This window comes from Caloenas nicobarica, chromosome 7, assembly GCF_036013445.1.
Source record: "Caloenas nicobarica isolate bCalNic1 chromosome 7, bCalNic1.hap1, whole genome shotgun sequence".
NCBI classification, from domain to species: Eukaryota; Metazoa; Chordata; class Aves; order Columbiformes; family Columbidae; genus Caloenas; species Caloenas nicobarica.
Genome location: NC_088251.1, coordinates 3216094 through 3238495, shown reverse-complemented (window position 1 = coordinate 3238495; position 22402 = coordinate 3216094). Strand labels below are relative to the sequence as shown.

The window sequence follows — 22402 nt, the reverse complement described above, 5'->3', positions numbered from 1 at the left end:
TTAACATGAAAATATTTATTCCATTTTATTACTGAAAGTATGATCTGTTTGTTTGGTTTTTTAAATGCCAATCTGAAAGCTCATGTTGAAGAGCATCGCTTCAGCCCCACCACCTTCCAGAGGAACGTATGAATGGATTCCTCGAGCCCGAATCTGAGACGCTACCTCATTGCTGGTGGGTCCCAGGCAGCAAATGCAACAAAGCGCTTCTGCAGAGTCCCATCGTATGGAACCTCTGGCAGCGGGAGGCCGGTGGTACGGGGAGACAGAGCTCGCCCAAGACCGTTATATCACTGGAGATCTTTACTGGCCAAGTATGACAAAATTCCTCCCAACAGCTCAGCATGATGCAGCCTCATGAAAGGGACTTTCACCCCATCGAGGGCTCCAAGATGCTAAAGGGAGGCGGGGGGTGTCTGGTGGACAGTTAATATAAAACTCTCTGTTTTCTGTTTATTGAAATAGCAATCTCTCCCAATAATATCTGCTATTTATATTGTGCATAAACTATTGCACAAAACTTAACACACTGTATCACTTAAGCTAAAAATGAAATGGACCGTTTTCTGGGATGAATCCCAATTGCTTAACACTTCCCAGTATGCCCAAGCGTTTCAGGCAGGAAATGAATACTCGTGTATCTCGTCTAAACTGGGGCACTGATTCAGTGCAGACAGAGAAAAGAATTTCCCCTACTCAATCACCAACACAAAGATTTTATTGGTGGTCCCAGCTCCAGGAATTTCTCAACCCTGTAGCTGCTGTGTAAGATCCAGCAAGTCGCCAGGACCAGGATACACCTAACAACATTTCTAAAAAATTTCATAAATGAAATTATCAGATTGATCGATGAGTTAAACACAGGTACAGGGCTGTCTGAGAAGAAGAAAATGTGTTTCCACCATGAGGAGGGATGCCTTTAAGCTGCTTTTGCTCACCCGGTGAAGCAATCCAGCCCTACTTGCATAGTCACAGACATTCAACCAAGAATCAGAGAAGGTGACACACTCCCTTTCCTAACAGCTTCCGTGCAAAAATTATGCAATTTCTGAATTAAACAAATGCAGAAGAGTTATTAAATAATACAGCATATTTGAACTAATTGGCTCTCGCAGTGGCCCTACAAGGCAGGGCTATAGGTATAATAAAACAAAACAAAACAACCCAGCTTGTTTACTAGGCTATTAAATTAATGACTACCAGGTTACTATTTAAAGGCTCAAGGTGCAGATCTCCCGTAGAATTTTAGTGGAGTTTCTCCCACCGCTGAGCTGTCTGTGCCAAGCTGCATTCCCAGCTGATGACACAGCCCCAGCAGCACGCACAGCTCTGCCTCTTATATTCGATACTCATGAGTCATAAAAATATGGAGAGGACTATAAATTCTGTTTATGCCTCTCTCTCTTCAGATATGTAAAATAACTATGTAAAAGAGCTCTGAAAGCTGTCCTCTCAGTCTTCAAAGACTTGTTTAAGCAGCACTGTATGATTCCCCTTAATACAATAGTCTGGAAGTCTAAACTTTGGTAATTATTTCAAATGAAAAAGAACAGCAGGAGGCTCTGTTGAAGGGAATATAAACAATTATCACTTGCACGAAGGCTATGCCAGTTACGAAACAAACTTGAATGGCTTTGCTCTTGAGAACACCGAGCACTAAATTAATTATCGGATATAGCAAGGCTCTCAGCTGTACTCCATACATCAAACCCTATACGAGCATCACGCGAGATGTGCAGCAAAGAGGGGAAATGTGAACCGGCACAGAGATCTTGTTAAATTGAGGTCTTTCTAATGAGAGCACGATTAACTTCATAATAATACCGAAGCTGGTGTGCACACTGTAACTGCGGATGATAGACTGGACTATGATAGACTGTGCCTATTCTGCCAGTTTGCAAGAGAAATGTCATAATGCAAGAGCACAAAGACAGGATCAAATGAGTAAGGCTCATCCCTGTTTGACAGGTTTGAGAATGTTCTTGAATCTTCAGCATTATTCCTATGGCTTTTTAACAAATTTAAAGTTATTTCTTGCCCCTTCCAATGATTTTTTGTTTCAATGGCAAAAATCCCTGTTTCAGTAGGTGTTGAATTAGGCCCTTGTAGGAAAGGCATGGAAAAAAAATGCAAAAAGCTGAAAAAAAAAAAAAAAAAAATCAGTGCAACATCTGATACTTTTGATAAATCTGGAGAATCATAAAGATAACTAACAACTGTCAGAGCTCATAATGTTTTTACAGATAGTGAAGAACTTCACATTGAGATTCAAGTAATCAGCGTCCAGAATGACATACAGATAATCAAGATTCTGATGTTTGTTTATGAACACGATCCATAACAATACTTCACGAATGAGGCAGGCAGAAATGCAAAAGCCACTTCTTTGCAAGCTCAACGAGATGCAATGCATGCTAAGCAGTAAAAAATGGCAATCTTCTGCCACTTTACATGCAGAATCTTTTGAGCTGTGACAAGTATATACTTAAAAACCACAAGAAATACAGTCTAAGTGTATATTTATAGCTGGCTTCATCTTTATCTTTGCATTTCATTGCTAGAGTTTATATTCAAAGCATAACATACCACCAAGAAAGAAAAAAAGAAGTGTTGCTACAAGAAAAGGAATTCTGTCTACTCATCTGTCTTTTCTCCTTTTTGGAAAACACTTCTTTAAGATTTCAATTTGCAAACCTGATTTATAACAGCCCAACCAAAGGAAAGAAACTGATTCGCACGAGCTCAGAATCTGGCCTTGAAAGCTTAAACTTGGTGAAGGAGTTTTAATGTTCTCTGAATCCATCTCCCTCTCCCCAAAGGGGAAACAAATTTCTGATTTATTTGGATTTATTTTATCGGTGTTGGAGTCATAGCTGTTCTTCATCAGGGAACCTTCTGCAGGTTTTCCCATCTTCTCTGTTCACCATGGGCATCTTTCTTTTCCTTTGCTTGCCTCTAACCCCAACAACAACAGATCCACATCTCCTGGTGTGTGTAAAGCCATCCAGCTTCTGCCATCAAACAAAAGGTCTGCAAGCTGGGGGAGAGGTTGCCGTTCCAATATACTTTTTATATATCGAGGTCAGTGGTATCACTTTAAAAGAGTTAAGTGGGACTCACCGTGATTCAAGTGGATTAAGGATCTGATCCTTGACAGGTATCTTGTGTTCATCTCCTTTCTCATAGCTAATTATTTTTAAAAAGTTACACAGCAAAATTTGCTCGTTGTCCTCTATACATTTAACATTAAAACCCAAATTCTCTGCATCATTTGAAAACAACCTGGACTGGCAACTTGCCAACTCGAAGCAACCTAAAGCCTTGCAGGGCTTTCCAGCTTCTCGCACGGCTCTTCAGAGACCATGCCCAGCTCCATGCTGCCAAGTCCTTCAATACCTGCCCAAGTACATTCAAATTTATCTTTACAAATGGCAATTGTAGCCTGAGTGGAGCATACACCCGTGTATGGAGCAGTTTAGTATTGCACTCAGACAGATACAGACATCAGAATTACAAAAGTACGTGCATAAGCATAAAAACACGCAAAGCACTTCCCAGTAAGAAGGAATTGCACCTAACTTGCTCGTATGCTTTTAGAAACCTCAGAGGATTAAATCTTTCAAAGCACTTGATAAGCCTCATTCTTACATTTGAGTCCTCACAGGTGCCAGCAATGGCACTACAGATGCTGCACAGCCATGAGTGGAGAAAACACCCCACACCCGAGTGACAGATGCCACAACCTGAGGGCTCTGTGTTTACTTGCATAATTGATCATGTCATATACGCCCAAAATGCTTTCCATTTCCCAGAAACTTAATGCATTTTAAGATCTGGACTAAACCCTGGATACAAAGCCGACTTCATTAATGAGCATGTCACTCCAGGAGAAAGAACATCAGCTCAGGGCAGTGCCACACCAGGAACCCCCGGCGTTCCACCTATTGCATGTCTGCCTTGGATGCTCCTGGCAGGCAGCGTTTCCACCCAGTTATGACCATTTAAACACAAAAATGGAGACAAAAAACCCCTTAATGCCCACATGAAATGCTTCCTGCGGAGCGCTCGTCTCTCCAGGAGACAGCACGTGCTCCGGTGTAACGCAACCAACATTACCTGACCTACAGCTCCTGGGACGCAGGGATCTGGCACACATTAACCGTCGGGTGTCCCTAACAGGGTGTGAGGATAAAAGCTGAAGCCAAACAGATGGTCCTTGAAAAAAATCTTCCCTGAAGTGTTCTGCATACTAAAACATCACTTACCCAACTCCCATCAAACTTGGCTTGATTTGCAAGTCTCAAGCCAAGTTTGGAGAAAAATATCCAGTTGGAAACATGTGGGGGGAAAGAGTCTTTTTCTTGTGCTCGAATAATATAAAAATGAAACAAGTTTGTTCAAACCTTAGAAAAAATTAAGAAAAATAGAACCCAATCCTCTTGGGTTTAAATCAAGCACTGGGGGGAAAAAAAAAAATAAATCAACACAGAATGCAAAGTGATGAACAAATGAAAGAGAAATGGAAAGAGAACTGGAGCTATAATGTATAATGACCTATCAACACATTCTATAATGTACACAAAATTTCACTAAAACGGAAATCACATCCGTACGGAACAGGGGCAGCTATTGTCTGAAAGTGCAGAGCAACGTTGCACAACACTCCAGGGTCCTGAGGTTGCCGTCACACACCCACAGATACAGTTATCCATCGATACAACTGGGTACTCCAAATAGTAGCCACTAATTTTAGCAGCATGTTCAGGATTAGCAACAGAATATTATACTCAATTAATAAAAGAATGTAACTGGGCACCGTTAAAATATTCCAACTGAAAATGATGTAAATTTTCTGAATTCGACAAAAGATGCCAGGAGAACTGTTAACAACCACTAACTAGATGAGCAGCATAGTACAGTTGCAAAAACATGCATTCATTTCCATGGTGACTTTTCTTAAGTAAGCATATTTAATTTTTTAAATGTGCTTCAGTATATATAAAGTTTGTATGAGCATATGCATCCTTTTAAACAAGAAAGAAACAGCAGCATTTCTGAAATAATACTGCCACAATGAGATCCCGGCCTTGGTCTCTTATAACTTCAGCTTGGGGTGCAGAGGACAGGGAGAAACATCAATCTGTCCAGTAAATGATGGGTTGTCTCCAGAAACAAAATACTACATTTATACTTAGGGAAACCCAAATTCTTTATATATAATTTGATTACACGTCTGATTTTAAAATTGGATTTTTCCTACCGTCAATTTGAACCGTCATCCTTCGGAAGTACGTAAATCATCAGATGTCCTTGAAAAAGTACACCCTAACTGCATTAAAGTAAAACCAGGCTATAGCTAAGTAAGTTTTTTATTTTTTTTTTCTTCTCAGTTAATGTAATTTTATTCCTGCTGTTGAGCAAGTCCATGTGTTTGTGCGATTAGTCAGGGTGACTAGTTTCAGCTTTTTGCTTCTCCTCTGCACAGGGTACCGCATAGACGGCTCTCAATGAGAAAGTCAGTAGCTTAATAATAATTCCTGACAGATTCTGAATGAGATATTCCAACAGATACTGCAGTGACTCCTGGGGTAAATAAAAGGACAGTTTTATCTTTGAGATGGGAATGAAAGAGTACACTGCACTAAATGACTAGCGTGGTTTCTCAGGGACTAATTGTTAAACAAGAGTATTTATGATCCGAAGATTGGAGAATGAGACTATCATTGCGAGGTAATTATCTATACAGAAATAACTTTAATACTTTGGCATTTTTATAACCACTACATTATTTATTTTACTATCTATTCTATTGCAATACCATTCCCCTGGTTACAAGTACACAGCACTTTATATTTTTTATTTCATATAAATTAAAATAAAATGGAGGAACACTTTGAAATGAGTTGAAGAACAATAGGTCCTATTTAACCATCAAATAAAACAGTATTTAACTTTTGTGCTTTTGATCAATATTTACGTGACAAGCTATTCAATACTATTCTCCTCTACCAGTTTAATACTGTTGTTCTTCCCACCGCCTGATCTGCACTTTTGTGTATTTAATTTATAACAGTTTCCATGGAAAAGAAGCATTCAAAGAAAAAAAGTGCTGATACAGCACGTGGATCTTTCTACCAAACCACAAATCTTTTCTAATGATCATCTTAAACTGAAAGCAATTCTGGGAAACAAATTAATGGTATAAATCACATTATCATTACTCACATAAAGATACTCTGTTCTAACTCTTTCTGAAAAAGCTACAGTGAGTAGCTAAAAGAATTCTGTATGGAGAATGCCTGTTTCTAATTAAATGATCTAAAAATAGAGTTTACATACATCTAGGACGAAGCCATCTGTGTTATCTCTCTAAGATAAGCTGCTATACACCCAAATGATATCCCTTTCATCGCTGCAGATATTCAAAACTAGGACTGGCCCTTCTGTCCCATTTCAGAGGGGAAAAAGAAAAAGGAAGCAAAATTTTAATCCAGACAAGATTTTCTGAAAGTCAGATCAGATCCCTTGTTTTGGAATCTCTTTTCACACCTACTCCTGTCAATCAGAAGCAGCATGATTCAAAACTGTGAGGCAGCAGGCAAGCAGGATTTCTCCATGAAAGACTTGCCCAATGCAGTAAAAAAAGCTGGTTTTAATGGGCTGTCTGCATTATTTGTGTGGGGGATTTTTGCCCCCTTTTTTTTTTTTTTTCCAAAAACAAACAACACCACCAACCACAACTGTTTAAAAATCTAACTTTTTAATCTTCATTCTGACAATTAAAAGAAGAATATGAAAAGGGCACTGGAACAAAACTGAACCTGGGTTAAAAAGGCTGGGTAAGAGATTCCCATGACATCTTGGGTGATAACAACCAACAACAACCTGTCCTCATACTTCAAGCAGGAGACCAAGGAAACAGAAAACAGACCTTTTCTCCTAAAAACAGCTACCCGTATTATCAGCCAATGTTCAAGGAAGAAAAAAAAAATAAATAAAAATGGAGGAAAGCTTATCAAGGCCTGTTGAGAGAGGAAACAATCCCTGCTCAGTCAGAGCCAGTGATGGATTATCCCTTGTTAGGGAAAGGGAGCGTGATGGCTTTTGGGATTGGGCTCCAGGTAACGCCTCAGGCTGCACTCAACAAAGCAACATTATTTACACCTTTCCTTAAAGTTCGTGCTGTCAGACTGTATTGAATCACACAAATGTGTTTGTTGTATTTGCCCCTCCCCTCAGCTCTGAGGCTGTTTTGCTGTTGCATGATAAAATCTCAAGCAATGGAAGTTAACCTCTTTTTTTAAAAAACCATTTCACTTTAACCTCCCATTTCTGCCACTTCACAGTAAAAAGATATTAATTTCAACCAAAGACCTTATCAATTTTCTTAAATTAGGTAAGTAACAATTTTACACAGCAGATTCTCTACAAAAAATATGAAAAATACGCTTATAACAGATACAACAAAGTGCACTTATTAATACTTTCCCCTAAAGCCTTCCAATTGTAATACACCTTAGAATAAAATAATAAGCAAAATGAAAACTAACCTTTGAATAAATGCCATTTACTGGTCTCCACTGTTCTCCATTCAAAAGGAAGGGAACTGTTATCTCATAATCTTTTGACTGGTCCTTTGGCATCTGCTGTCTGGAGGACTCCAATCTGCCATCCACATTCTCGCCTGGGGACAGGGAGAAGAATTTCACATTAGTCGGGAGCAGCATCTGACAAAACGAAGCTTGTTATTTAGGGGACCTGGCAGTATATTTCAAAAGGAAATAATCCAGGGAAAGCATTAAACAGTAAAACATTGTGGGGTCATACTGTCGTGTCAAAACCTACACAAAGTTCTAAGAGAGCTGGGGTTCTGGGAGAGAAGCATCGAGGTGATTTCCAGCGTTGATTAGCTGGTGCGTTTCTGTAGCAGCAGAAGACACAGACTGCACGTAAGGAGTAGAAACACCAGGATGAAAAGATAAGGAGCTGGGATGCAAGACTTAAATTAAAAAAATTGGAGAAATATTGGCACCACTATTTAAATGTTATGTTAATCACCATACTAGAGTTTGGATATTATTTTTCCATTTAAGATGACTGGTCAGCAGAATGCCCTAGCTGGCTGTCTTTTCAGTGTCACATTAAGAGGGTAAACAAGCTGCAGGGATTTAGAAGAGAGAAGATTTTATCAGGGCTCTTTTTCCATAACTAAGGTAAGAAATTAGCTTTGATCATTCCACTCCCCAAGCCCTCCTCTCCCCATCCCTCTTCCCAGATACAGTCGCACTGGATCAGATTCAGAACAGTGGTGTTAGGAGGGGGGACAGTGCCCCGGGGTGTCACGGGAGCTCTACCCTCCCCAGGGTGAAAAAAGCCTGTGGTTACGTGACACAGGCTCCCTAAGAGCACAGTGACCCCAGATTTTCCCTTATGTCCCTCCCGTTTCTGCGCTGGGGTCCACTGGTCCTCCCACTTTGCAAGGTGGAGTCACAGCACGATGTAACAACCCGGTTTGGGGTTCCTGAAAACTCCAGGTTTATTGTACACAGCAGATTTACCAGGTTTAATCCTCAGTATTCTATTATCCCTCCAAACACTTCTTAATGGAACATCTTACTCCGCTAAACATGGAAATGTGCAATTGTACTCGGTTTTAACAAGTCTGACCTGTGTAAAACGAAACACTGAATATTTATTTAGCAGCCTCAGCATTTCTCTATGAACATGCAAGGAAGTCACAAAGTACTGAGGACCCCGTAACATCAAGGATGCACATTCTCATTAGTGGAAAAAAAGAAGTCTGGAAGAGAATGTAAACTCTCACTGAAATTATGCTCTAATCCTACACAGTCAGACGACTTCAGTTCATACTAGAATGCCAAAAAGCCATTTGCATGCAACATTTATCAGGTATTTTTTTACTCTCACTAAACATTCTAATGGTATTGTGCCTGTCAAAGTAGAGTCCTAAAAAAAATAGTATTATAGTAAAAGAGTTGGGAATGGTGTTGCGAATAAATCTTAAAGAGAAGATAGGGTTGGCCTCCAGGTGCCATGGGACAGTCAAAACACTGGTGAGGTTTGCCACACTCTTGACCTACCATCACACTGAGCCCTTTAGTCCACTTGGACCTCACAAGGATGAGACCCGAGTCTTCACAGGTGCTCTACAATTGTTTCCATCCTCCACTAAGATGGAGAAAGGCCGGCATCGCCTGTCTTCCCCCTTCCCCCGTTGCCTTTGTGAGAGGATGTGCAGCGCGAACATGGCGGGGCAGAGTTTTAGCAGATCAACCACAGCTCAGGGCTGAACCGTGTTATGGAAGGGAGACTCAGACTCACAGACTGTCCTGAGTTGGAAGGGACCCACAAGGATCACGGAGTCCAACTGCTGTCCCTGCACAGGACACCCCACAGGTCACACCGTGTGTCTGAGGACGTTGTCCAGTCTCTCCTTGAACACTGTCAGGTTGGGGCCGGGACACCTCCCTGGGGAGCCTGTTCCAGCGTCCAGCACCTCTGGGTGAAGAACCTTTTCCTCATGTCCAGCTGCCCCTCCCCTGGCACATCTTCTGCCGTTCCCCGGGTTCTGTCACTGTCACAGAGAGAAGAGCTCAGCCCGGCCCCTCCTGCTCCCCTCTGAGGAAGCTGCAGCCCCACGAGCTCTGCCCTCAGTCTCCTCCAGGCCGAACAAACAAGTGACTTTAGCCGCTCCTCATACGGCTTCCCCTCCAAACCCTTCACCAACTTTGTAGCCTCTTCTGGACACATTCCAGTAGCTTTATATCCGTTTTATCCTGTGGGGCCCAAACCTGCACACAGTGCCCCAGGTGAGGCCGCACCGGAGCAGGAAAGCTGCGGGGTCAGACAGCCCAGCGCTCGGTGCCGCCATCTCAGTAACCTGCCCTGCCCTCTCAGGCCACCTCACACCCTTTGTGGATCAAGAGCTATGTTTTGGGCAGAGCGAGCCCAATTTTGTCACTGGTAGAATTACCTTAAAAACATTCACGCAGACATTCATGCACACGCTTGGGCTCACCCCTGTGGAGACAAATGAGATACTATCTCATCTGCCTACGAGGGTCTAGACAGAACCTCACAGCTCTTTATCCCGATTATTGGGCGTGAAGCTCCCTGCACAGAACAGAAATTTATGAGGCATATCTCAGGGAAATGAGAAAAGTTTGACTCTAGCCCTGATTTTTTTTTTTTTTTTTTTTTTGGCTCACTAGAGCAGTCTCAACTATATGAATTAAATGACTCAGGTTCTTCTATTATTTTGTAGGATTTCCACTCTGAAAGTTTCATGAAATGTGAGTTTTAAGAAACCCTATTAGCATACTTTTCCTCCCATGGATGCACTGTCTACATTGATTCCACACTATCTTATACCATGGAACTGCAACTAGATATCAGGAAGCATCAAAGTCTTTCTGATATTCCTACATGTGCAAGTTGCCTTTCTTATTAATTCTACTAAGCATTAACATTACCCAGAACAGAAGAACTAGGAGACAGGGTGGGATCAGCATTTGTGCACAGATGTGTTATTCCCTCATTATATGGCGTGGTCCAGAAAGTGCAACCACTATAAAAATATCATGGGAAAACAGAATGATATCTACACAAAGTGTGATTCAATTTTGCCACTCCTACTTCTATTCTATCCTGACAAAGTGATGCTTGTGGCGCATAACAAAGTAAGGTTACGATGAGGAAATTTAATCTTACACACATGCTTATTTATCTGCACACTGAAAATGCATATTGTGCAGAAGTGTTGATAGTCTGGAGACAGACATCAAGACAGGTTTATAGGCAGCAGTTATATCTTTATTGGAAAAGACAATTTATTTGGGGGAAACTAAACAGACAAGCTTTAGGGTTTGCGAACTCTTCTGAAGCCATAGCATTTATAAAACACAAGATCAGTTTCTGTCTAGTTGCTTTTCTTCAGCCAAATGTTTTCCTGCTTATCTGAATGTTTTTATTTAAATTATTGGGTGTGATAGAAATCACAGCTTCCTGCAGAAGGCAGAGAAAGCACTGCAGCCCAGTCACGGGGTCTCATTCTGAAGAGCACTTGGGCACATGCTTAATGTTATGTACTTGCTTAACTCCCAGCTGTCCTCAGTGTGATATAAGCACATTACAGTTTCTTTTGTAAATCTAATAATGTTTTTCCTATTTAAGATGATTATATTTAATCACAATGTATATTCCTGAAAGATTACAAAATACAGAAATCTGTATAAATGGTGAGTAAACTCTAGGTCAGTATTTAAATATAAAAGTAGGGGGAAGATGAAAAGGTAGATCCTTTAAATGGGATTCCGCAACCCGATTGCAAAGCTTCAGAGAACACGTTGCAGAAAACAAGGGATCGCAGCCAACAAAGAGCAACCCACACATACCCATCTCAGATGGGAAAGATGACGGAATCTAAAGGGCCACCGAGCCTGACCGAGGAACGGGATGCAGACAGAAAAGATTTGGGTAAAGGAAGACGTGAATTCAGGAATTTTGGGCCACCCATCCCGGAGCATCTCCCCAAGAGCATCCGAGGAGCACCAGGAGCGTGATGGGACGGGACTGGAGGTCTGTGCTAACGAAGGGTTTCCATCACCTCGATCGCGTCCCCCGAGCTCCCTGTGCAGCCGTTCCTCACGCACACAGACCTGCCTCTATTTCCTCTCTGCCACTCTTCATCTCCTCTGCCCATTTTCATTAGGAACTCCTTGAAGCTGGGACCATTAGAGTTGTTTGCGTTATATTAATAATGAGGCCTCTTCTCTACGGGGACTCCTGGTATTACAGCAATATAAATAGTGTAATAATTGAAATCAGAATTTAAATTTCGGTAACGTGTCATGAGAGGGGAAGAAAATCAGGCCATCTGTATTACCAGAAACTTTTATTAGACCCAGGTTTCCTATCTCTTGTGTCACATGCACCTACTTACTCACCTACTTATTTTCCATTTCAGTGAAATTCTGTCCAGTTCTTCCTGACGCAAGCTCGTCTCCCAATTTTTCACATGAAAAACTCCACAGTTGTGCCTGTTTTCTATTTTCAGCCTGCAGCAAAGGTAACGCTTTTGATCCACAAGTAGCCCACAAGCTGATGTAGCACCCTTTATTCTTTTTTTTTTTTTTAGTAATATAAAAGATACTTTGTACAAATAGTGAGATGAGTACACGTTATCTGTCAGTGACTTCTGCACAGCTTAAATATTTATCTGCCATCTACTTCTACAACTTTTCTTCTTCGCGCAGTATCACACAAGGACTCGTTGGGAAAGAAGTTAAGAATAGTTTTCATCTTTTTGCTTTGTATTTCAGCTCCTCTGAACTCTGTGCAAAATAAACTCCAAGCGTGTGACATGACATCTTTGTTTAACGGCCGCTGCCTCCTGAAGAAGCCCAGACACACTTTGGATTTGCATTTGCTTAAAATTAATAAGCTTTTAGTCAGGCAGTGCAATTTATTTGTCCTTACGATAAACAAAAAGGTGAATGCTCTCAATACTGAGTGGGTCTGGGTAAAATGGGCTGAAGTGGAAGGAAAAAAAGAAAATGCTCCCTAACCACACATCCCTGCCATCCTGCTAGTGCTGGTTTTGTTCCCCTGGCACAGCACAGGAGAGTGGACCCAGACCTGGGGTGGTTTATAAAAACCATCCATCTATTAACATTATTTACAATAAAGCCAAATGCACAACACTGCGCTTCCTTCCCACTGTGGATGTGCATGTCCCGAGCATCCCATCCGCACGTCTTGTCCCACACATGTTAACGTGATCCCATCAGGATCCTGAGGCACCCAAAGGCTCTCACAGCCCCAGCACCCCACTGCAGCCCAGGGCGATGAAAATAACAGAAGCAAAGGCAGCGGAACAGAAAAAGGCTAAATTATATTAAATTATAGTATACTTGTGTTACCTTTCATATTACAAATGGGCTCAGAATTGTAAGTCACAGCCTATCTACTTTTTCATCTGCAACAAAACACCAATGCATCAGAATAATCTTAGGCTAGAAAAGAAGAATAGAACAGCGTAATCTTTCTACAAACTGAACACAGGCATTGGCACTGCTCCGTATCGCAGGGTGTAGAAGACAGAAAGATTGTACTTTGTCCATTTTCCTCCTCATTTTCTCCAGCTTTCTCAGCTTAGTTCACAGTCAGTGAGATCCATGGTTTGGATGTGTTGCTTCTCTCCCATGTCTTGAGAGAAATCTTTTATTACCTCCGGACTCAAAATACAACTTTTAAATCCAAAATTACCAAGTGTATCTACTGAGAGAGAAGGACCAAGCATTTGTCCTTCAGGATGGGAGTGAACTTGGGAAATTTAAGAAGGACATGAATCTGGGTAAAGACTAGAGGCTCCCCACCAAGCACATCACTAACTAACCAGGTAAAGGTTTCTACCAAGGTTTAGTCGGAAAATGTATTAGAATCAACCTTTACTCAATATGCACAAGCGTCCTCCTAAAGCCAGTGCTCCAAGTTAGGAGACAGCATCTGCACAAAGGACAGGAATATGACAAAAGTATCCAGTAACTTGCAGGCTGGAGCAAAGGGCTGAAACCAAGCAGTACAGAATGGAGGGTCATATTCTAAGGGACCAGTAAATTTTCTGCTTTAAGCCATAATCTTCAAAGGCAAATAACACAAGAAAGATGAGTACATGCTATTCATATAACGTCAATGCCACACGAAGCAAAGACAGTCCTGGAACAATGCATTAAAAGCGGTGTTTCCAGTGAATACCAGATATTGAAGTTACTCCTGAGAGTTACCAATGCAAGAATATCTGGAACATTGCAGGTATTTCTCCTCACCTACATTCAGAAAAGAGTGATTCGGCCTGAAGCTGGTGGATGGGAAAGGCTGCCCGGGTGATCAGGGGAGCAGAAAGACTGAATTACCAGAAGGGAACTAAAAGAATCATTTTACATAATCCAGAAGACCAAAGGCCCATGAATGTCCTTTAGCTTTATGTACTTCTTGGTTGTTATCTGGCCAGTGCTGATGTATTTATAAATGGCAAGAGTATAAAGTGGCGATACACAAAGTTAGATTGGATCGCGATAAAGAACTTCTGAGCAAAGAGGATCACATCCAGCTCTTGTGCATCAACCAAAAAAAAAAAAAAATCATCTTGCTTTAAATGGAAATTGTTAACATTAGGACTTAAACTGTATCATGCCAAAAAGAAAGTGTCAACTATCCAATTAACTATCCAGCTATCTGGCCAAGGAGTGGGGATGTGTGCTTCCAGTCCTGTTTCACTCCATCTTCCAGCAAAACCAAAACATTATCCAAGCTAAACATTATCCAGGCACAGTTCTTGCTGAAACTATCTTCTAGTATGGTACCCATTCTGTCTGAGCCAGGAAAAATAATAAATTGTCACTTAGTAACACAACAAAAATGCAAATTATAATATCTGATAATAAATATGAACATGCTGCAAAATAAACCAGTACAAGATTTTCAGTGCATAATGGTTAAAGAAAGAAGGCCCAGTAACTTGCACAGGGTCAAACAAGCACTAGCTTGCCTTAAAGTCAACCTTTCATCTGTCTTAAATTTTACACTAACCACCAGCTGAAAACACAGGCACCCTCTCAAAAGAAAGGACAAAAATCAGAAACTCCACCAGACTGATAAGGTTTATCCCATTATCCCACTAACAGCATTTAAACAGCTTTAAAAAAGACAGCACAAAACATGCCAGACTCTGCCCTCATCTGTGCATAAGCACAAAAGTCTGGGCAAGATTTGACTGTGCATAAAATAAAAAACTTATCTCTCACAGCAAAGGTTTTATTCATTCAAAATCATAAATTATTTTTCCAACTAACATTTGGACATCTGAGCAGTACGTTGATTCTCTCTACAAAATCTAGTAAAATGAGCCCTTTCAAGGCCTGCCTGGAAAATAGTTATTTAAAAGAAAAATTTTAAAAAAGGGCAAGCCACCTAGCTAGACACAAAGTTTTACTTGTCTTCTCATTCCTCCCACCATTCCCAAACCCGAGACCTCAGGCATTTAAGCACCAGTAACTTTTGGAAAACAACTAATTCTATGGATCTTCTTGGGTTTGAATCTTGGCTTTTCCTTCCCATTGCAAAATTATGACTCAAGTGCAAAAATCTTTAAAACATCAAAAGTCAGCAAAGGTCTTTGATGAGCCCAAGGACAGGCAAGAGCAAGACGACTCCACACATTTCTGAATTGAATTTGCTGCTGTTTCCACTTCTAATGAAAAAAGATCCTTTCTCCAGCTTGACAGGTCTGTCAACTTGGAACTGATCTGTGTGTGACTTTCCAGCACGTCCACTTGATCTTTCCCACCGAGCACCTTCACGGGCACCGACTGCTCGGGTGACAAATAGGAGCTTGAGACACGCGGATCCCCTTTAACTAAACAGCATTAAAAATGTGCTTTTTGATATTTCAGTTTTATAATTCTAAGAACTAGCTCCTGTCATCACTTGTTCTTGCATGAGTTATTCCCTTCCTAAATCTAAATTCTGCTGATGAAATAATCTGCGACAGGAAACAGCCCTCCCATCCCTCCCCCCACCAAATCCCATAAACTCCATGGAAAAAGTCATATGTTCAACATTTTAATATGGACTTGGGAGTGAAAGCTTAAATTTGAAGGTAACTTGCTGTTCTTCTCCACCAAAGGCTCTGCAGTCAGTGCCACTGCACGACCAGCTGAACAAACTAATGACACATTTTAGGGCGAAAATAGAGAGAGAGGGTGGAATAAAAAGAAAAATAAAATGTTCATTGTGGAACATACCCCCTAAGCAGTTGGGTCATCTTAATCTTCAAGCTTCTGTAATACAACTGTTGGAAGGCTCTAAGTCTGCGCACAATAAAGTGCTTTATTCAGGGAACCATATGACTCCATCAGTCATTCAAGCACATGTTTGGCACAGATTGAAAGTGAAAAGCATAGCTAAGTCAAATATTTCAAAACTGAACTTGTCTTTCTAACACACATGGTTTATATATTGGTGTAATATCTATATAACTTTTCGGTTCTCATATACGGTAATGTCATGGCTAAAGTACAAAATGATGTCTGCTGCGCTAGGCAGCGCTGCGCTTCTCAGGAGTTAACGCACGCCAAAAAGCCATTTACTAGAAAATTAAAAGGGAAGTATCACACTTGACAGGTCCTCAAGAAAACTGTAAAAAAAATAGCTTTTGTTCCTTCTAATTCTTGAATATCTACTTCTCAAATCAGGATGCTACACCATTCTTCAGTAGAGAGCTGCGCTGTAACAAATCCAGGACAGCCAGTTCCTTCCTCGGCGTGTGCCCGAGATCCGTCCCCTCTGTTTGCAGATGAAATATTGCTCATCATACAGAGTTACTCCTGCTGATGCAAATGCGATTAAAGCAATCTTGGGAGAGCACAGTGTGATTAAAGCATAAGTAATGCAAGAAGGATTTGGGCTCTCATTATACAAAATACATATTGAAATGCACTCGAGGAAAGAAGCCAGTGTATCTCAATATCCTCCCTGTTCTCGAGAACAAAATGTGACAAGTGGAGTTTTGAGAACAACATTTGCCATTGACTGAAGGAGGGGGCAGGGAGACTGCAGAATGTTTCAAATAGTGAAAACCAAGCTCTATTACCGTGTATAGAATACATACATACACTATATTTAGGAAACAGCTGTCCAGTCTCATTTGTGATGTTATGTTTGACTGAGGAGTTACTATTCAGGACCAGTCCAAAGACAAGAGTTGTCTTTTTTGCCTAGAAGAGAACATTTCAAAATATGAGAGAAATAAAGCAGCGAAGCATTGAACCAGAGGTCATTTCAGCATGTTGGGTGACGGGTACATATCGAGAGGTTCCTCCTATGGAAGAGCTCAAAGCCTGGAGTTCACAGACAAGGGCAAGTTGTAAATGCAAGATTCAACCCCAAAGCAGGTTCGAAAAGTGAGTGACATAATGGCTTGGGAGAACTTCTCTCCTCTTGCTGCAAATCCTGTTTTAAGCTGGCTTCTTTTCCAAATCCTGATGCGCACCAAATAAAAGGTCCCCATCATTCTTTCTCATGAAAATGAGCAGGACAGGACCAATAAAAGGTGAAAAATATCGAGGGTTGCACGCTGCCTTTCCCACAGGTATTTCCAGGAAAGCCACAGTGAGGGATGCCCTAACTCAGCATCACCCCAGCATAGGCACTACGGGGGCACATCTGCTTCTGCCTAAACTGCTGCTCCTTCCCCAAAAGATCCCAGTCCCAGACATTCTCATGTTGATTATAAACTCAGCTTTGCAGCCTTCAAGGCAGCACCTAACAAAAACACTCAGGAAGAGAAAAAGGAACCCATGCTTTACAAGAACACACACAACTAATCCATAAAGCTCCAATGTCAAAAAAAGTACTGAATATATTCACTTTTCAGCAATGAGTCTACATAATTACATGAAAATCCAGATCTAGCATTCATCTCCAGCTCCTCCCCTCCAAACTCTCAAGAAAGGCTATTTTCCACTGAATTAAATTCAAAATTATGCCCCAAAATAGCATTTCCTCTTGGTCTTTTAAAAGGTACAGTACAATCATTTTCTCTGATGATTTACCAGCCTCCCCCACCGGGTACAAGGAATCCTTCGCATTGCTGTATTGAGAGATGTTCCTTCCCGTACACAATCACTGGCGGAAAAAACTATTGAGTGGGAGTTTGCGTTGAGCTCGTCACGTGCTCACAAATCATTCATTCAGATGTTCTCTGGGAAATCGCACTCAAAACACAGCAAATCCAGCTGAAGGAAATTTCAGTATTAATTGATGTAAGCGTGCACGGGAAACGATTTATAATCCTTTCCCAAGCCAAGCAACTATGCTACTGGGCTGGGGAGTCAATATCCATCATGCATTTTGGTTTGGATGGGGAATATCTGCTACTCGTATTACACAACAGCAGCAGAAGAAAAAATAACTGCACCTGTACTAACAGAAGCTGTCAGTGAATTTTGTCTTCCTGTTTTTTGAAACATGAATGAACAGACAACTCAGAGTTACTTAATGTTCTCGAAGCCACCTATCCTGCTCAGGTTTGTGTGTGTGACCTTACAACAAATGTCACCATAAGCACTGGATGAGTCCATAACACCTGACCTTCACAGGCTTCTTTGGGAGATGAGGTACAGAAGTCACGAACATTTATTTTTATTGTTTCCTCAGAGCAGGATATCTTTCCAGGTCAGTAACACACTTTGCTCATCTAACCTACACATCCTCTGATCCTTCCAAGCAGATTTGAAATGAACAGCACAGAACATCAGCACCAGGTTGTACAAAGGAGCCAGATCCACAGAGGTGAGACGGCTTATCCTGACCGAGGATCAGGCCCACAAACAAGGAACATACATGACACAAAATAAATAGACAAGCTGCTTCTTTCTGAAGCGTGAAAATTTCTTCTGCAATGACCCTGCACTTTCCCCTCAACTACAAATGTTTACCCAAAATGTCTCTTCAGTGGGACGTGTTTTCCTCACTTAAGAGGCAATAGATGAACACACAAATGCTGTTTCACTTGGAATTCTTATCTCCTGCTTCAAAATGTGCATCAAAACACAAGAGTGGTTTTTAACCTGGATAGTTTTATGATCTCCAATTCAAAAAGGAGCACGGATCAGATGTGAGATGCTGTATCCTTCCCTATAAGCTGCAGAGGCCGTGCTTTATTCTCAGCTACAGCCGTGCCACCGCTGTGCTCTCAGTGGCAGAAAAGGAATGCAATATAGGCTTAAATAATCCGGACTGAACAGTTCTCCTCTTCACATCTCCTAATTGTTGAAGTAACAGGGGATTTTCAGCACATTACCATTGCTGCATACAGACAGTGCTGCTGAATAAAGATATTGGTGATATTCTGCTCCACGTATGGTCAGGCCCCTACGCTCACCTTATTTAATGTAGCATTATGACAAAGTCGAGATTTTTTATTTTATTCTTTTTAGATGACTGCATCAAAACAAAATCCCATAAACACTTAGATTCAGTGAAGTTTCTATTTTAAAATATTCCTTCAAAGGTAAGCAGTCACACATGAGGTTTATTTCTCTTGCTTGATCAGCTGTTTTCAGAATTAGAACACAAGAAGCAAGAACGAGCAAACTTTCACCATTGTCAGAAGGAGGTTTTTCACCTAAAGCATCTGATGTATACTGTTAAACTGTATTTGTAGGGACTGAAAATGTTCCTCTTCACAAATATCTCAGAATAAACTAGTTAAAGATTCTTCTGTGCCAAATCCTGCGTCCTGCTTTTTATGCCCTGCTGTGTATTATCCAGCATGGTTAACAGGCCATGAAACATTTCGCTTCTTGCCTTATTAGATCATATATTTTGGACAACAAAGAATGTGTTCATCTAATCATCGGTTTTGTCATGCTGACCTTGTGAATGGACAACCCACCGCTCCCAAGCTACCAAATATTTCTCATCCTAGCTCCAACTCATGGAAAGCAGCAAACTCATTTATATGGGGTGTAAAAAAATTAATGATGCAACATGAAGTGATTTAACAGAGGAGTCAGCATTTCCAATTAAATGATGCTGTTCATCAAGTCACTTTCTGAAGCATGGATGCCAACATCACACTCAATATCAACATACTTTCAGACTCTTATGTGACACTAAAAAGAGAAGAATCAACATCCTGGAGCAGGGGTCGCCCAAGAAACAGTACCTTTTCTCAGTTAGTGTGATCCTTTTCCCAAAAATATAGAAATTTACTACAATTGAAGCCCTTTGCCCTGTGTTAGCCAGAAACAAAAGGGATTGACCTTTTAGACTCCACTGTCCTATCAAGAACCAACTGCAATCCTGTAACAGACTTACTTAACCTGAGGATTTTTAATTTAGTTTGCTGTAGATTTGCCCTGGTAACTCAGCATGGCCTAAGAGAAGCCTCTTGCAGGTGTGATTTAGGCCTTTGGTACTATCGAATTTTGAAGATGATGTGCTTTTGTCCTAGAAGTAATCTGAAAAGCTAGTTGAAATGCAAGTACAACGTGCATGCAACAGGAAGAGCAAAATCTGAGATGATGTGGAGTAAAATACAAGAACTTGTAGAAGGAAAAAAAGCCATCATAAAAAGGATTACATACAAAAATCCCTCCAGTATGAACAGTATGAAGGGCCTGGTATCCTAAGCAGGACAGGATGCTACATGAGATGCAGAGCTGGGGAGAATCTTTTTAGCAGGGCCTGTTGCGACAGAATAAGGGGTGATGGGTTTAAACTGAAAAAGGGGAGATTCAGGCTGGACATGAGGAAGAAATTGTTGGCCCTGAGGGTGGTGAGAGCCTGGCCCAGGTTGGCCAGAGAGGTGGTGGCTGAACCATCCCTGGAGACATCCCAGGCCAGGCCGGACGGGGCTCTGAGCAACCTGAGCTGGTGCAGATGTCCCTGCTCATGGCAGGGGGGGCGCTGGGGGAGCTGGGGAGGTCGATTCCAACCCAAACCATTCTGTGAACCTCCTGGTGTAGCAGGGCCTGCCCATAGAAACGTATTTCAGACCTAACTGCAAACACCCTAGAAACGTCACTTCTCGGTTTACAACAACTCACACCACAAGTCAAGAGAAAACCCACCCCGCCAGCCCTCAAACATGCCGTCTCCAAAAGTCAGATACCCAGACCGGGGCTTGGCAGCACCCCCAGTAGAAACCGGGCTGTTAAACCCCCGGCCAAGCACCGAGGCTGCTCCATCGCCCGTGCTGGCCGCATCCCGCTGCCCGCCTGGCCAACACCGCTCGCCATTCGCACACCACACCGCAGCCCCGGAGCACAAACGGGCCTGTCCAAAAGGATGCACATGAATACTAATCAAACAAAGCCCAGCTGGACTCCCTGGACCATTTGCACTTGCAATGTGAGATATGTTAGAAACATGGGGACCGCTCGTGATGAATCTGTCAGGATGAGGATACGCGAGGTCTGAACAAGGCTGGTGCAGGACCAAATAAGCCTTTACATGAATTCAGCCTTTTTAAAACAGAGTTTCATGATCAATAGCATCGGTGGCAGCTGACAGCCTGAGTGGAAGTAACAGATAAACACAGCCCTGATCCGCTGCTGTCACTCAGGTGGCGTTAGAAAAGTGCCACCGGGGCAGCCTCTGCGCTGCCAGCAGGATGAAAGGCAGCCCGAAACACAGCCTGTCAATCATTAGTTCAAGGATGCTCTTTGCAGCTGGATGGAGACCTTTCCAAAAAGATCTCAAGGAAAACAAGAGATGCGAACCTCGACAAAACACCAGCAAACAACCCGGCAGCTCCCCGGCGAGCAGGAGAGTTAACGATGCAAACATGATTTGGAGAGTGGGCATAATATCCTCAGCTGGTGGATTTTGGCATGGATCTGCGGAGCCCCGTGGACAGTGACAGCTCATGCCAGGCTATCTGCAGGGGACCTGATAGGGATAATCATCAGACAAGAAGGTGATTATACACAGGCCGTAAATATCCGCCACGAGTGCTGGAACGCTTTGAAAGAAGACAGTATTTGAAACTGAACTGTAAAACACAGAGTGTGTTGGAGAGATCGGGTTTAAAACCGAGACAAGGAAAGATTTGTTCTTTTGTAATCTATTTCCACTATAGCCAATGCAGGAGCAATCAGTAACAAAAATAAAATTTGACAGAAAAGTTATTTTAATTGAAGGTAAACAATTTTGGACCCCAATTTTAGGATTTTCATTTTTCTGCTGTTCTTGCAACTAACACCTAATATCTAAAAGGCTTTCACACACACACTAATTTGGACTTTATACACCAATACCTTTATTGTCTGCCCTGAAGATACAGGAAGGCCTTGACTCTGCTAAAAGCTTATACAGATGTAGTTTTTAAGGCGTTTGACTAAATCTATAAGATTAGATTGTATCCTAATAGATATTACCCTCCACCAGGATAGCAAAGCTGGTTTTGCTTTGTTGAGGCCAGTACTTCCGTTAGTTTTTCCTTTTTGTCCATAAGGTCTTTTAGCTAGCGACCAAGAGCTAGCACTACTGAAAACCGGAAAAGTCAATAGTAAAACCATACAAATTGGAAAGGAAACTCATACCAAAAGTGAGCAGCAAGGTTACTTTTAAGATGTCTAGCTTATAACCTGATAATTTCTGTTTAATATTAGAGTTGTTACTTGGGCAGTCGCGCACCATGCATGTCTCTTGCCTTTTAAAACAACCACATTTCAAAACCCGTTTTCAAGGCATATCGTAACTTAAACTTCCGTCTTAATCGCTAAGCACGTGTTTATGTAAAAATTGGGATATCCTGGCAGCACCTCAAATCCCTAACGCCGGGCCCAGAGCAGTGGCAGCAGTAAAGCTGAGG

At 41.7% G+C, this 22402-nt stretch overlaps 1 protein-coding gene across 1 annotated transcript in view; it reads right to left on the bottom strand.

The window, feature by feature from the left end:
- Positions 1 to 22402, bottom strand: part of ADAM12 (ADAM metallopeptidase domain 12) — a 178020-nt gene that overhangs the window by 153491 nt on the left and 2127 nt on the right. Inside the window, exon 2 of the mRNA XM_065638798.1 lies at positions 7551 to 7684. Coding sequence (XP_065494870.1) covers positions 7551 to 7684 — 134 coding nt within the window. The remainder of the gene's footprint in view (positions 1 to 7550; positions 7685 to 22402) is intronic.